The sequence below is a fragment of the Myripristis murdjan genome, chromosome 22 (genome assembly GCF_902150065.1).
Source record: "Myripristis murdjan chromosome 22, fMyrMur1.1, whole genome shotgun sequence".
NCBI lineage: Eukaryota > Metazoa > Chordata > Actinopteri > Holocentriformes > Holocentridae > Myripristis > Myripristis murdjan.
In genome coordinates this window covers 24,488,573-24,503,673 of record NC_044001.1, presented here as the reverse complement: position 1 = coordinate 24,503,673, position 15,101 = coordinate 24,488,573, and the positions used below count along the sequence as shown (strand labels likewise).

The following is a 15,101-nucleotide window of genomic DNA, read 5'->3' as shown; positions in this document are numbered from 1 at the left end:
TCCATATTAATGCCTATGGATTTAGAATGGAAGGTCATAAAAGCTCCTGTAAGTGTAATACTTTTGTCCATATCATGTATGTACTCACGATACATGTTATGTCTTAGGCACCAAAGTTCGGCATCTATTGCTATACAGATGATACTAATGTTTATATATTTGTGTTGTGTCAGGTAATCTCAAGACTCCCTTGTCAACATTTCAGGCATCAAAATGTGGACGCCACCTAGCTTCCTCAAACTGAACCGAGATTGAGGTTAACATCTTTTGGTAACTGGAGAAAGATGAATCCTCAAAATATCAAATGTATCTCCAAACCTCTCTTCACTTCCACAGTGCAGCAAAACAGCTCCTAAAATAACACTTTTAGCACATAAACAAACATGCACAAAGCATCGCTAATATAGGGGGGAAAAAAATCCCGATACCCATTCTTTTTTTGTGTAATTACAATTATTTGTTAAAGTGTTATTACGTCGATTCTTTGTGGTGCAAGGTTACTATGCATACCTTTCCTGCAGCCTCCACCTGCCAGATCTACTTTCCAGCTCAATAGGAAAATAACAAGAGCCTTTTAATTTCCTAAAAAATGGGTACCTGGACTTTTTTTTTTATCGGAATAATCTGCTTTGCGCAACTTCATTTATGTGTTATAAAGTGTTATTTTGGGAGCTGTTTTGCTGCACTATGGAAGGGAATGAAGATACAAATACAGTGTTGTCGACTCCCCTGTAACTCTACAACCCAACATTCTACCATTCATTCTAAGTTCAATTTTGCACACACATTTACACATGCACAGCAAAAATTAAATTTCACACAGAGGAAACCAACATTTTGTGAATGAATTCTTCAAAACTGCACAAACTTGGATTACATTCTCAATGATACATTTCCATCATGCTTTCATCAGATATTCTTTATCTTGCAACAAAGGAAAGGGAGGAATCGGATGAATTGTTAATACTTGACGGTGGTACAGCATTTTGTGCACAATCATAAAACGTCTGTTCAACTGTTTGAGGGATTGTGAAGATTTTTTTTTCCTCCTGAGCAGTCTTTCATCTTCCAGCGAAAGCTTGGAGACAACATTCATTATTGTAACATTAATATTCCATTGGCAGCCATGACAATGTGTTACAGTATGTAGTACAGTATCTGTCGAGGACGTACAGTCCAAACATGAATTCTTACACCGAGTTTTTGGAACGTTGGATTGGACAACCATGATCAACCGGTAGATTTTAGACTCCACTGCTCCATGCTAACTCTGTCGCATAAATTATGTTGAGGGAATGTGGGTGACTTACATGACATGTAGCACAGCTGATATGTTTTGGCCACAAGTTTGGCTAAATTTACAAAAATATGATGACGCATTTTCCCTTACTGGAGAGTCAACTCAAAAAGTTTGAGGCTGCTGTCTGCAAAGTCGATTAATATGATGTTGCTCAGCTCAAATAGTTAAAAAACACTAACATTTTATTTCCAAAAAGTCAGCCCAACACTGAATCATGCCAGTGGTCTATTATCACTTAACAACAGTATGCTGCAACGTTAGCATGGAGTATTGAAGTGCAGATTTTACGGGTGCACGTGCATGATTTTGGTGTCTGTTTTCATCAATGAAAAACTTGTTGCACTCCTTTAAACTTAGGTTACACACACACACACACACACACACACACAAAAAATCCAAACTATTCCATCTCCACTTCCTCGCTTTACTTTAGGTTGTGGAACAAAAGCATATGGAAGGAAAAAAGGTCAAAAGAGGGAATAATGTCCCAGAAGAGCACAGGTTGGCACTAACAGAAGAAATAGATACAAGAAGGAATACTGACTGGAATAATGCAGAGGTAATGAGGACACACACAAAAATATAGGGCATACAGGAATAAACAAAGGCATATAGGGAGCGGAGATCAGTGTCAAATCCAGTACATTTGTCACAGACTCCCATTCCTATTTATGCTTTTAACATATTTTTAAAGGTTCAAAAATCAGCCTAACGAAGCTGAGCGTCAAGGTTTGACTTTAGATTTTGTCATTTTGCACTCCACTGCAGGTGGCTACCGAGCAAGTCTTCCTGAAGGACTTTATGTAGGGCACACTGGTGTGAACAATGGCAAATGTTTGGGATGAAGAGCACATGAAAGAGAAGTGACGGAGGGAGGGAATGTTGCTGGGAAGGAAATAAGGCCGCATATGATGGATCAAGAACATGAAGAGGGAAGAACAATACCAGGCAGTTGGATAATAATATGGACAGTCAGTCACGATTTTTAAGTTTTTACAAGGTTCGACTGATACAACGGCTCGATAGTATTTTGAACAAGATATGGACTTTTTATTTTAAAAATTGGTATCATCTAATCTGTACTGTCCACCTCCAATATGATGGATATGATGAAGCCTTTAAACTGAATGTGAAATTTAGATCATATTCCACGTCATGTATGCCACTTTGTTAAAAGTGAAGCTCTGGGGGAAACTTATTACTCCAAATGGAATTCTTTTGGAGGTTTTTGGCATGAAAACCATCACATTTGAAAAATACTGTGTACTGGCACGAAACACCAGCTGTCGGCAGTTTCGGTTCCAAAAGTGTTGCTATCAGCCAGCAACAGCCTGTACTGGTCAAAGGCTGGTTACAATCCTTTGACTTAGAAAAAGAAAAAGAAAAAAAAAAAAAAAAAAAAAAAAGGATTTATCTGTAGAGCACTTCTGAATGAAGAAAGATGTAAAGAGGAGCCACAACCACAGCCTAACCGTGTCCTGCGTTCGCTTCCCGATAAACACATCTGACAGGGCTGGAGGGGAGTCAAGTCTGAACGTCTGCATCAGGTGTATCTGCTGCTTACACCAATACAATACTCTGTAACGCTGTATAAACAGTGTGGACACGTCAGGGTTGGTGAGGACCAAATATCGGAAATAAACCCAACACACATTCCATATTGACGGCTGATGGCCAAAATCTGGTTTGACTGGATGGGTGATATTGCAGCTTTTCTGTATCACTGTCCATCAAGAGGATGAGATGGATAAACAATGTATCAATGCACTCTATTTCACACTCCCTTTTGCAGATCTGTCAGCGTCCAGATGAATGTAAACTCATGGTCCATCTTTGTGAGGAGGGGATGGTTTACTGAGGTAACTGCTTACAACAATCTCACACTTTGATAGTCTGCGTTAAAAAAATGCTCTGTGATTTTTGTCTCATTCTGTTCCGCCTCTGAAAGTCTGGCGGACTGTGTTGTGTCTGTCCATCCGCTTCCACTTCAGAGACAGCACCGATCCATCATGACCGGACTGGTGTAGGTACAGCTTTAAATCACTGTTCTTCATTGGGAAATGTCACTGTCGCAGAGAAGATCGGTAAGAAATGTGCTGTTTTTCCATCGCTCTGTAACAGATCTAGGGTCCTGGATCGGCTCCACGGCTCTGTAAGCTGCTGTCATCAGCAGAGGCTGTGGATGTGGAGGTCTGCTGCTGCTGCTGGGCTGCTTCCTGCCCCTGGAGAACCTCTCGGACAGCCAGGATACGTGTGAGCATGCTCTGTAGGGTGCTGGCCTCTAGTGGCTGGCAGGTGTACCAGTAGGGACTGTTGGGGTCAGAAAGGAAACCTAAATCATATTTTCCCCACGTTTCAGCCTCCACTTAAAGCTCAACACAAACAAAAAAAAAAAACTGCTGTTTTCTGGATTAAGGAGATCACTAATAATGACATCATTTAGATCATTAATAATTACTTTAATTAGTACTAATAATTAATACTAATCTCAGAATTCTGAAATAATTATCTAATTAATTTATTACAAAAAAGGCATTTTTTCTTATGATTGCATTGTACTTCAATACAAAACTCAAGAAATTAACTAAATTTACTTTAGTCAGTTTAATGTATTGGGTATTCCTACAACAACAACAACAACAACAACAACAACAACAACAACAAAAATGTAAATAAAGTTCCAGAGCCACACCATGTCAGGGGCTTCTGGTATTCTATTAAAATTCCAGGGCAAACACTTCAGGGATGTGCTCAAGAAAGAACAACACCGTGTCTCTTTGACATGCAGGACTGGCTCTGACCTGTTGGTGTGGACGCTCTCTTCAGGCTGCAGGTAAAACATGTCAGTTCTCGTCTTCACTGTCTCTGGGCTGAAGGAGAGCGACAGCAAGAAGACACTTAGTCTTTACAATCACTTTTATGAGCTTTATTTAGCACAAAAATGTGTTGCTGTGTGACTGTTTGCCTGCACATGATTGCATGTCTTTTGTTTGAGTGCATGCTTGTGTGTGGTGTAGAAAACTGGCTGTAATTCCTAAAAGCTTAATGCCATATTTTTGTTCAGCCCCTTAAATTAAAACTGAAAGTCTGCGCCTCAAACACGTCTTGATCATTCCATTTCAAATCCACTGTGGTGGTGTGCAAGGGCAAAATGATGTGTACTGTGTCACTGTCCAAATACTTATGTTACCAACTGCATGTATTTTTATTTGTGCATGTGGCTACTGTGTGTGTGTGTGTGTGTGTGTGTGTGTGTGTGTGTCTCACCATCTAGAGAGGTAGAACTCATAAAGTCTAACAGGACAGTGTAGAGGGTTGGTGGTGTTTTCTGGCATCTCCAAATCTCCCTCTTCCGTTTCCTGCCTCTTTTTCAACCGCTCTAGAAACAACAATACAAACTAAAAGTTAATACATCACTCTGATATTCCCCAAGGCATTTTTGTATTTTGTGGGAGGGGGGAATCAGACAAAATAGACTGGAAGAGCCTTAGATAAAAAAAGATGAATGAACACATATATGTCACAATACAAATACTGTATCCAGTGCTAACAAAATTGTTTTTGATGGGATAACAGCTCCGTAGAACATAACTCTGTGCCTTGGGTATGTTTGGGGACAATTTTCTTTTACAGTCTGCTGGCACTATGGGACTGTATTGGAGAGCTGTGCAGCCAAGCAAACAAAAGACAAGTGGCTTGATATATACATAAACTTAAAATTAAGGGGTTCAATCTAGAAATGAAGAGCTTATGAAGGAGCGTGATACATTTTCAGGTAAAAACTATGGACGTATTAAGGGGTCTGTGTTTTGTGATGGATCTATTCCTACGACACCCACCTGTCTCTTCCTGGTTGGGGGTAACGGCGCCGGATCTCTGGTATCGGAGGTAGTGGATCTTGCCGGTTCGGCTGCAGGGTCTGGATTGCCGGGTGAGGTTGGTGAACGAGAGGCGCTTGTGCTGAGCCAGCGTGGTGAGGCTGAACGTCTTGGTGCAGAAGAATAGCAGCGTGTTGAGCAGCACTATGGGGGAGTAGGCGCCCAGCTGCTTACACTCCCACAGATAGCCTTCCTCAACACGGGAGGAAGCAACACCACCTAGAGGAGGAGGAGGAGGAGGAGGAGGAAGAGGAGGAGAGGCATAATGGGAGGGAGACAGAATCACATCAAAGCACTGGAGTCAAAACTGACTCCATGCTAACACACCAGCATACACTAAGCTGAGTGACAGCAGGCTGCTAGCATTATCCATCATCATTTTTTAGAAATAAAAATGAAGATAGCATTTTTAATTGCATGGCCTGTGGACACATACAAGATTAATAGATCTAATTATCAATAACACAGTGTAGCTACTGCAGCCAGGTTTATTTGTGGTGTTATTTTCATGTGCTGCACAGTGATTTTTAGGTGTATACAGTCTCCCATCAGCCATCACCTTCATTTTTGATGGAAACAGGAAGGGCAGGCCCTTGTAGGTCTCAACTTCTTGGTCTTAAACATGTCATGTAAGGTTACTCACCATTTAGGTCATTTTCTCTTGTTTGAGATAATGCTAGTTACCAACAATCACTCAACATAGTGTATGCTTAAGTGTCAGCATGGAGCACCAAAAAAATGGTGTGATACATGAGACAAGGGGCTTATGAAAAAATATTCCCATCAGGATGGTGACCTGTGTTTGTTGTAGGCAATCATTTATTTAGCCCATACAAATAAAAATCAAGAGGCACAGCTTACAATAATACAAAAAAGTCTTACAAAATGTAACTTGCTGAAAGACACCCTGATGAATGAATGTTAGTGACCGTACCACTAGGGAGTAGTTTGGGCTTCCAGTGTTGCAGCATCGAAGTGATCTCTGTGGCAAACAGATTGTACAGCTCATCGGTGAAGATGTTCTCTATGCGGCCCTTCTCAAACAGGTACTGTGCCAAGAGGAGGGAGACAATAAAGAGACAATGAGATAAGGGATGTGGAGAGCGAAAAGAAACTAAAGGAAATACAGGAGACAAGAAGTCAAAACAATAAAGATGGAAAACCAGCCAATGATTCAAGTAGCGGCTGGAAAATAGTACCCGACACATGATTTTGTAATGATCCATTTCTTTGCCTGTCCATCTGTAGAAGATGGTGGTGTCTTTTGTGTGTGTGTGTGTGTGTGTGTACCTGCTGTATCCCTAGACAGAGGTAGAAAATGCTGTCCGGTGAGTAAGTCTCTCCGTTGGGCCGTCGCACTTCTTTGATGAAGCGACACAGGGCAAAGCTCAGCTCAGTAGAGTCACACTGAAGGATGTCCTCCTTGAGAACTAGTGGATGGGCTAAAAGGGCGACACCACAGAGTGAGTGCATGCTTGTGTGTGGTGTATAAAACTGGCTGTAATTTTCTAAATGGTTAATGCCATATTTTGTCCTCCATAGAATAGAGCTGAACAGAACAGGACAAAAATGAATGGAGGCTCACAGTCTTGTGGCTGTGTGTTGCGCTGTTGGGCCCAGCTCCTCCAGGCTTTCACCCCGTACAGGTGGTTCAGTTTGGGGCGAGTTGAAGGAGAAACCACCGCACTGCGATCCAGTGAGCCAGTCCGCCTTCGACCCTAGATGGACGGAGAATAGACGCACACACAGGAACATAAAGATGTCTCTGCTTTCATTTGGCACGATTGCTGCAGTGTCAATTGTGTTGCATCACGGTAAGAGAGGAAGGGAGCGCACAGAGGCTTTTTTGTTTTTAATCACCACTACCTGCAGTGCCCCCCAACAAACCACCAGGTGGCACACATGAGCAACCCAGCCCTCTCTCTCTCTCTCTCTCCCCCTCTCTCTCTCTCACTCACACACACACACACACACACAGAGGAGTGCGCATGTCATAAAATCCTGAATGACTTTCATTTTACACCGAATGAATTTCCAATTACACTGGAAAATTATAAAAGCACAGATGCTATGCTGGCCATTTGGCTATTTAATCTTTCAAACAGCAGACAACCACACCAATGAAACACTGATTCCAAACTATAGCAACAATGGTGATTTGTCCTAAGCATGACTACATTAATTTATTTTAATTTCGTTAGAGAACCACAATGGAAATGAGCCAGTTGGCTTTTTTGTAATATTGTCAGAGCCACTCACTGAGTCATTCATCTGTCTCTGCAAAAGGATAGCAACTGTAAAATTATGAACATTTTATAATTAAATTATTATTATTATGGAGGATTATTATTTTTACATTTATTTATCATAAGCTGCCTTTATTAAGTGGCTTTGGAGTGATTTTGAACTGAGTGAAATGCTCAAATACGAAGATAATGTTAATGTCCATCCATAATGTGGTCCCATAATGTGCAGCATCAGAAATCAGTGCTATCTGCTTATCTATTATAGTTAGGCTACCAAGAAAAACGTAGAGTCAGAGAGAGGGGAGCTCTGGAATCAATAAATGCATGTGTTCAGCATTGAGCTGTACTTACACACCCCTTATTATTATTATCAGGCATTGAAGGTAAAGAAAAAGTGTTGAATATAAAACGAAGAGAAAACACTTGGCAAGCAAGCTAAAAATGGTAGGGAACTGTTCTGTGCGCATTCAAAAATTCAGTGGTCCTAGGCTGACAAGTTTGCCATGGGCCCAGTCACAAGACAAACTGACTTGGTGTTCGCAACACTTTGTTGACGCAGTTCACCAGCATCCTTTCATCTCTGTCGTTCATAGTGGGAAACTTCTGATGAACAGTGTTGAGGAGAATCTCCTTAAGATTTCAGGAGAGCTCCCACTTTCCTCTGGATCCATCCCAGTTGGCTGTAACGCACCAAGCCTGGAATTTTTCCTCTGGAGTGACAAAGCGGAACAACAAACACCCGTAGCGATCCACGCGGCCCTGGCTCATTTTGCTGAGTGATGCGTGGTCCTCTGGTGTCAGCTCACCAATGTCCATGTCCAGATGCTGCCGCAAAAGTGAATAAAGTGGATCTCTTTTCCGAAAGCCTGTTTAGGTCGTGGTGCACTGATCTTGCTTTAAAGCTGCACTAAGCAATTCCTGACCACCTGAAAGTGTTGGGAGCTCAAACTCCATTTGTGAACAGGGTCAGTCCAGCCTCCAGGTTCACGGTAGATCTCTTGTAAAAAGCCGAAAGTTAAGGCGAAAAAATGCGTTCTTGGGATGGAGCGAGGGATACAGTTCACTGTCACAAAGCTCTTGCTGGATTACTCGGATTATTTTGTCTCTCACTCACAATTTGAAAACGTGGAGAAGCTGCAGACTTTCAACTGCATGGTAAACAGCATTGAATGAACTTGTAGTCACACTGGTGCGACGGATCTGGAATTTGGAAACGTTTATCTGCAGAAGGTGCGGTTTCAGAGGCGCTGTGAATGAAGTTGAAGCAGCGAAAGGAGCGAAGTGGAGGACAGCTTATTCAGGCTGATACAGAAGTTTAGAAAGCTAAACCAGGAAATAACAACAGGCTGACTGTAAATTGTATGGTGTAAAGAAGACCCACAGTGATGACACTCATTGAAAGGTGTCATTTACAAAGATTAAAAAAAAATGCATGTAGTATTGCTTTAGAGCTTTAGGTATTCTCTTTTCTTATGACCTATGTAGTCTATAAACAGCCACAGCCAATGAAATTTTAGTTGGGCTCATACTTAGATTACAAATTAGGCCTCACACTTTTACAGAGCAATTAAAGTTATGGTGGCAGCATGGCTGTGAGTATGCCAAATGAACATAGCAATTACTGTACACATACACTCATTAATGCAAAAGTTCATCCTTAAACATCTTGTCCCAAATACTAGAGTTATGTACATACTGTAGGTGATGGAGATTTGTTTTGAATGGTCTAGCTGCATAAAAGGAGCATTATTCTTAGGTCAGTAGTTCTTGTTTTTTTCTAGAACTGGCAACTGCTTTTAGTGGTACTACACTGATATTGTAAACTACAGACAAAGTGAAATGTTTTTATACATTCTTAAGTCACAGGCTGGACTTGTGCTCTAAACTAGAAGCTGGAATGATGATTCTAATATGCTGATTTGGTGAGAACACCTCTGCCTGAAAACTAAGTCAAAGTGAGTGGAGTAGGCACTTTAATTCAGAGGTTGATTTTGGATTCAAGAGGACTGCTGATCTGTCGGTGTAGTCGTACCCGTTTCCGGCCGTAGGAACCTTCTCTGGGCCTCTTCACCCCTCGCTGTGGTGTAGGTAACTTCTGGTCTAACAGCTCTGCAACAACACACACAACAACTGGGAGTGAGTTAAAGTGTGAGTTGAGTGTTTGTGTGTATGAGGGTTACAACCTGCAGCTCCACAACAGCCTCATCACACCTGGATGGATAATGATTGGGGCAGCCATCTATCAGACTACAGGACCGCTCAACTCCTGCCCGACTGGGGCAGCACAGACTAAAACTTTGCCACTGATCCAGAGTCAAGGACCAAGGACCAAGATGGGCATCACACATGAAATACCTAATTTCCCCTCAAGGATCAATAAATTATTTCTGATTCTGAAGATGACGGATTGGACATTTTGTCACTCAAAAACCTCAATTTGTTCAGAACAGTTTACAGTAAATGCAATTGCAAAACATGTGTTCTTGCTCCATGGTATAAAAAAAACTACAAAATACATTTGCATCACAAATGATTACAGAGATAACAGTGCTGAAGAATAGTCGAGCAACGGGAACAAGAATATTTGAATGTGAATTATCTTCCAGTTCTTTTTTTCTCACTTTTAAGTCGAACTATTATATTTTCAAGCAATAATACTTGATCAAAATGGTCAGTAACTGTGATAGGGTTTTGAATGTTTGACTATTTCTCACCAGATGGGAAGTCGGTCTCCAAGTCCATCAAGGGCGAGGAGGGGGCCTCTGTGCTGGTGCTGGGCAGGTTGCTTGTCCCCGTGCTCCTCTCTGTCTGAGTAGCTGTGGGTGACTCAGATGATGCTGGGTTCCCCTCAACCTTGGCAGTAATTTGGTTTTCACTTGTCCCCATGCTCCCCTCTGTCTGAGCGGTGATTTGGGGTTCAGGTGATGCTATAGTCCCCTCTGCCTCAGAAGTCATTAGAGGTTCAGCCGACCCCACGCTTCCCTCTTTACATCCAGCAGCTAGCAGGTCGGCTTGAGCTGTGTGCCCTTCTCTCCGCGTCTCCTCATCCTCCCTGCTTACAGGAGTGACCGTCTCTGACGCCACGTCTGCACTGTAAGAACTGTCCTGGTCTGCACCGGACACACAGGAAAAACAAAAAGAAGTGATGTTCTATATTATCACTGGTGGACCATTACTCCAAAGTTACAAGACATTATAAAAGGATCACAGAAAGAGGAAAAATATAGGTAGTGGAAAACAGCTTTAGCAACTGCTTTAGGGTTGGAATGTGTTGAATGAGGTGAAATTTAGGTAAAGATACAACCAGCAGATTGTTACTATGAGATTATTCAAACTGCCTAAAACCCTTTCCGCTTTTAGAGTTTTTGCTTGCTGATTTCTTTTGCCTGTGACCAAAGTCTACAGGGTTTAACCTTTTCCCACATCCTCACCTGCATGGGACTTATTTTTCTCTAATTCTTCTTTGTCCTCAGTCAGGGGCTCGGATTGGACAGCAGCGTCTTTCACCTCCTTGTTCCGTGATGGTATCACTACAGGCACTGGAACCTGCAGAACAAAGAAACAGCAGCTCAGGCAGTGAATCTGTGACAAAACTTTGTGCATTGTGCTTTCTAGTCAAGTCCAACAGCAAGCTATTTTTTATCTTGTTCCCTATCAGATGACAAAATCGGATGCACTTAACAAGCGCACAAGTGGATTTACACGATATTAATCGTCATCTAATCAGAGCTAGTATCTGGCTATGTAAGACCCAAATAAACTACTAAAGATTATGTTAATATGTAATGTGTTATAGGTATGAAGTAATACCTTACCACTACTAACAGGAACCTTAAATAACAAGAAGTGATTTATTTTGGTTGCCTGACTTTGTTCTGCTGCTGTTTTGCATATGCCACAGATGTGACAGTTTATATATTTTCAAACTTTTCATTCATATATTTCAACCCAATTTGCTTTTGTGTTGTATTTGTTGATTGTTATGTTTAATACCAAGCAGTCCATCTTTAAAAGCCTAAATGAACAGGTATACTAGTGCATGTGGAGATTTGTGCAAAATTCTTTTAACTTAAGAACTAAAACTTCTTAAAACCACAAGCGGCACAGTATTGTCTTCTTGCTACTACTGTTTGATACCGTCCTTCCTCTATCTCAGCGTCCTACTACCTGCTGCTGTAAAGACCCCCAGTATGTATGAAATGTTATAATTTATAATGTAATGTGCTCTGATCTGACGGGACATACAGGCATGGTCATGGCCACTGGAACAGGCGTGTGCTGCGAGTACATGTTCATGGGCACTGGAATGAAGACTGGGACTGGGACCGGTACCATCACCACCTTCACCTTCTCCTCTCCTTCTGAGGAGGTGAACGAGAGCATAGACAGACCTGGAGTGGAGGAAGAGGCAGGGAGGGCAGAAGAAGAAAGGTATGAAGACAAAGGCAGAATCCAAGTGGAGCAAGAGAAGAGAGACAAGAACAGATGAAGCGAGATTAGTAGAAATGATGACCTTTCATCTACACATGCCACAAAGCTGGCACAATTCCTTTCCAAATCACCAAAATCTTCATAACCACTTCTTTAGCCTTAAATGTTCTAAATTAATCAGCCATATTCATACCACTTATTATTTTATGCAACATGAGCATAACCACTACTTTGACTTAAGAATGTATGTCCATTCCCAAAACCTGTGGCAAGCTACAACTACTGCATCACTCAGGCTTCCTGAGTTGAAGAATTCAAACATACAAAGTGCGTGTGTATGTTGTTTCTGAAGAAAAACTATTTCACTGTCAATTTCCCTTAAATGGTGAAATTACAGTGAGCACCCTAGAACTGGGGAAGGTGCAGTGTGTCATGCGCAGAGCCAGTTCACATGTATATTTTGATGACAAGAATATGATTCTTGCTGATGAATGTTTTAAAAATAATAAAGTAAACATGAAATGAGAGAAATCCCTTGTATACATCAGGTCAGCTGTTTACACTAGCAATTACAATTGCCTTTCACGTTGAAAAATATCTTACCTGACCAACTTCAGAACCAGTAATTTTACTAAACCCTCAAAAAACACTTTAGTACAGCAGGATAATTAATATCTCAGGTCCTTCTTTGGTCTTTTTTTTTTTTTTTTTTTTTTTTTTTTTTAAATCTGCCACACTAACCTCTTGGGAAATATCTTCAGTTTCCAGTATGACGACAGTAGGTCGATCAGTATTCAAACAATCTGCCCAGTGGCTGACTAACCTTCAGTAAACAGGTAGCTACTGATATACAACATACTGCTGTGTGTATAGCTCCAAGTTTATCAACAAATTGTGAACGGATGTCCAAGTTGCCGTTTTCTTGTTTAAGAACTGCTTGATGACTTTCCATGCTTTGATATCACCATTCTTTTGCTTTTTTGGAATTGATTATTTTGGCATGTTTTTATTTTTTTTTTTTTATTTTAAAGAATTGTCTCCATTCAAAAATACAGAATATGAATGAAGTCTAGTTTAAAATTAAATTAGTGATGACTAGATGGTATTTCAGAGTTTTCCCCAGGCTCTTCTCCTTTAATTCTGACTGTAGCAAATGAAATTAAACAGAAAACCAGAAAATGGCCTGGAAATTGAGTGTGAGGCAACTGAGCGATCTAATCTACCACTAAAATCAACATGATAAACTAAACAATGCAGTTTTGATGATTCATTCATTTAATGTGGTAATTAAGATATTAATAAGCAAATATTTCTACATCAACATCTTCATATCGCACATAGGTGGTTATTTATATGATGTTTGTACATTAGTAGTTATAGTACCTCCAATTTACAATGTTTTTCCCTCTATGATATCAGAGTTTACATAGCACAGTGCTTCCACATCTCATCAGTTCCCTCACTCTAAAGGTGGAACCTGTGTGTTAAATAGGACGTTTCTATCATGAATAGTTTCTGAATTATTATAAGAATGTCTCAACACTTGAGTTCATCCATTCTTGATTCTTGAACCTTCATGGCTGCTGAGTTTTTTTCTGAATATGGTAGCACAAGGCAAATTTTGAGCTCTTAATTAAAAACAGCACGGAGCAAAGTACTAACTGTGCTACCAGTTTGCTCTGTAGGGACAAAGCCTTTACTAAGTTATATTCTATAAACTGTGTCCTGTATGAGTTCTAATCCCAATTATGAAAACCCTAATTCTCATACAGCAAAATAATGATGCTGAAAAAGTTCATGCCTTGCCCTGATTACTGTTACCATTCTGTTTATCTGTCATAGCTTTAAATTTTTATATATTCCTTTATTGTACGGACCATTGCAGAGGCATTCTTACGGTGAAGACATGGGAGCTTATGCTGAATTTGACGTAAAAATGTTCTCAAAGGTGTCATGCCCTGTTCTGTTTACGTATCAACACAGAGGGACATTGCTATCCCCTCATATTGAGGTATATTAATCAAGTGTATGAGTCATATTTAGTCATGTGGAATAAACATTTATACAAACGTCTGAGAATTAAAACAAGAACACGATTCACAAATTATGTTTATTACACCTTCTTGTGTCCAACAAAACAGACATCTTATTCAGAACGTGGTGGCAATAGTTACAAAAGGCAAACAACTGTTCACAAGCTCAGCCATATCAATAAGAACATTCATTCTTATTAGTTTAATACTATAAACGGGAGGAAAAAAAGGGTGGTGGTGGTGGTGGGGGTGGGTGGTGGTGGGGGTTATTACTGCATTGCATCAGTAATACAAAAAAAAAAAAAAAAAAAAAACATTTACAACTGTGTTACAAATTTGGTCATAAAACACAAAGTCAACTTCTGTACTTGAGTGTAGCACTGGGATCACTTCACTTTCAATTTGAAATGCAGACCACAATATGGACACATTTATTTCTCAGTAGGGTGGACATAAGGTTATGCCATTTTTTTCAGCACCTGAATTGAGTGAACTGAACTCTGTTCTGGCTTACAATCTGAATGCACGAGCAGTGGGGTACAGAGTATCACCATCAGAAAATAAATAAACCTTCACTCATCTTCATCTAACATCAGACATTACTATTAAACTAAACTATCAGTACATAAACTCAGCATCCATACAAGTGATTCTGAATGTTTGGCCCACTACAATTTGCCCTCTTTTTACATTTTAAAACATTTTGCAAATCATGCAGGGGACTTTTTCCCAATGGAGAGACCATTTCATTCCACCCAATTTCATGTTATCAAAACACAACAGTGCTGCTGCTTTTAGGAAAACCAATGTGGACGACTTTATTATGGTGATGGAATACTGGTGTGAAGAAAGTTTGAAGTCTCTGAAAGTTCATTTTCACATCATAGTGGAATGAATGGAAAGCAATGCCTGTATAAAATGGAGGAAACACAATATTGGAGGTCTATTTCCTTAGGAAAAAATTAGCAGGAAGTATATACATTTTGTGGATATTACGCTATAAATGCAAAATAACTGGTATGGTCCGTTAAGTTACCACAAAACCTTAGGTAAACTACGGCCTCATTTAGATGTGGCAGATCCATCTCTGCGGTCTGTCCAGGTTTTACTGGATAGGGCACCAAGCCAAGACCGACTGGATGGAGATGCGTTAGTTCTCGTTGTGTGCTGTGCTCTCCATTGCCAAACACTCGTCATTTAGAGGTCATGCCCT

The 15,101-nt window shown here is 40.5% G+C and overlaps 1 protein-coding gene across 5 annotated transcripts in view; it reads right to left on the bottom strand.

Moving 5' to 3' along the window:
- Positions 1-835: 835 nt before the first annotated feature.
- LOC115354154 (zinc finger MYM-type protein 4-like) overlaps positions 836-15,101 on the bottom strand; it is a 36,864-nt gene continuing 22,598 nt past the window's right edge. For all 5 annotated transcript variants that reach the window (XM_030044364.1, XM_030044368.1, XM_030044367.1 and 2 more), the window contains 11 exons: positions 11,670-11,815; positions 10,856-10,970; positions 10,139-10,534; positions 9,457-9,533; positions 6,764-6,896; positions 6,469-6,620; positions 6,113-6,227; positions 5,140-5,397; positions 4,568-4,679; positions 4,102-4,170; positions 836-3,610 (listed from right to left, as the gene is read on the bottom strand). In XM_030044364.1, coding sequence (XP_029900224.1) covers positions 3,424-3,610; positions 4,102-4,170; positions 4,568-4,679; positions 5,140-5,397; positions 6,113-6,227; positions 6,469-6,620; positions 6,764-6,896; positions 9,457-9,533; positions 10,139-10,534; positions 10,856-10,970; positions 11,670-11,815 — 1,760 coding nt within the window. In that variant the 3' untranslated portion in view covers positions 836-3,423. The remainder of the gene's footprint in view (positions 3,611-4,101; positions 4,171-4,567; positions 4,680-5,139; positions 5,398-6,112; positions 6,228-6,468; positions 6,621-6,763; positions 6,897-9,456; positions 9,534-10,138; positions 10,535-10,855; positions 10,971-11,669; positions 11,816-15,101) is intronic.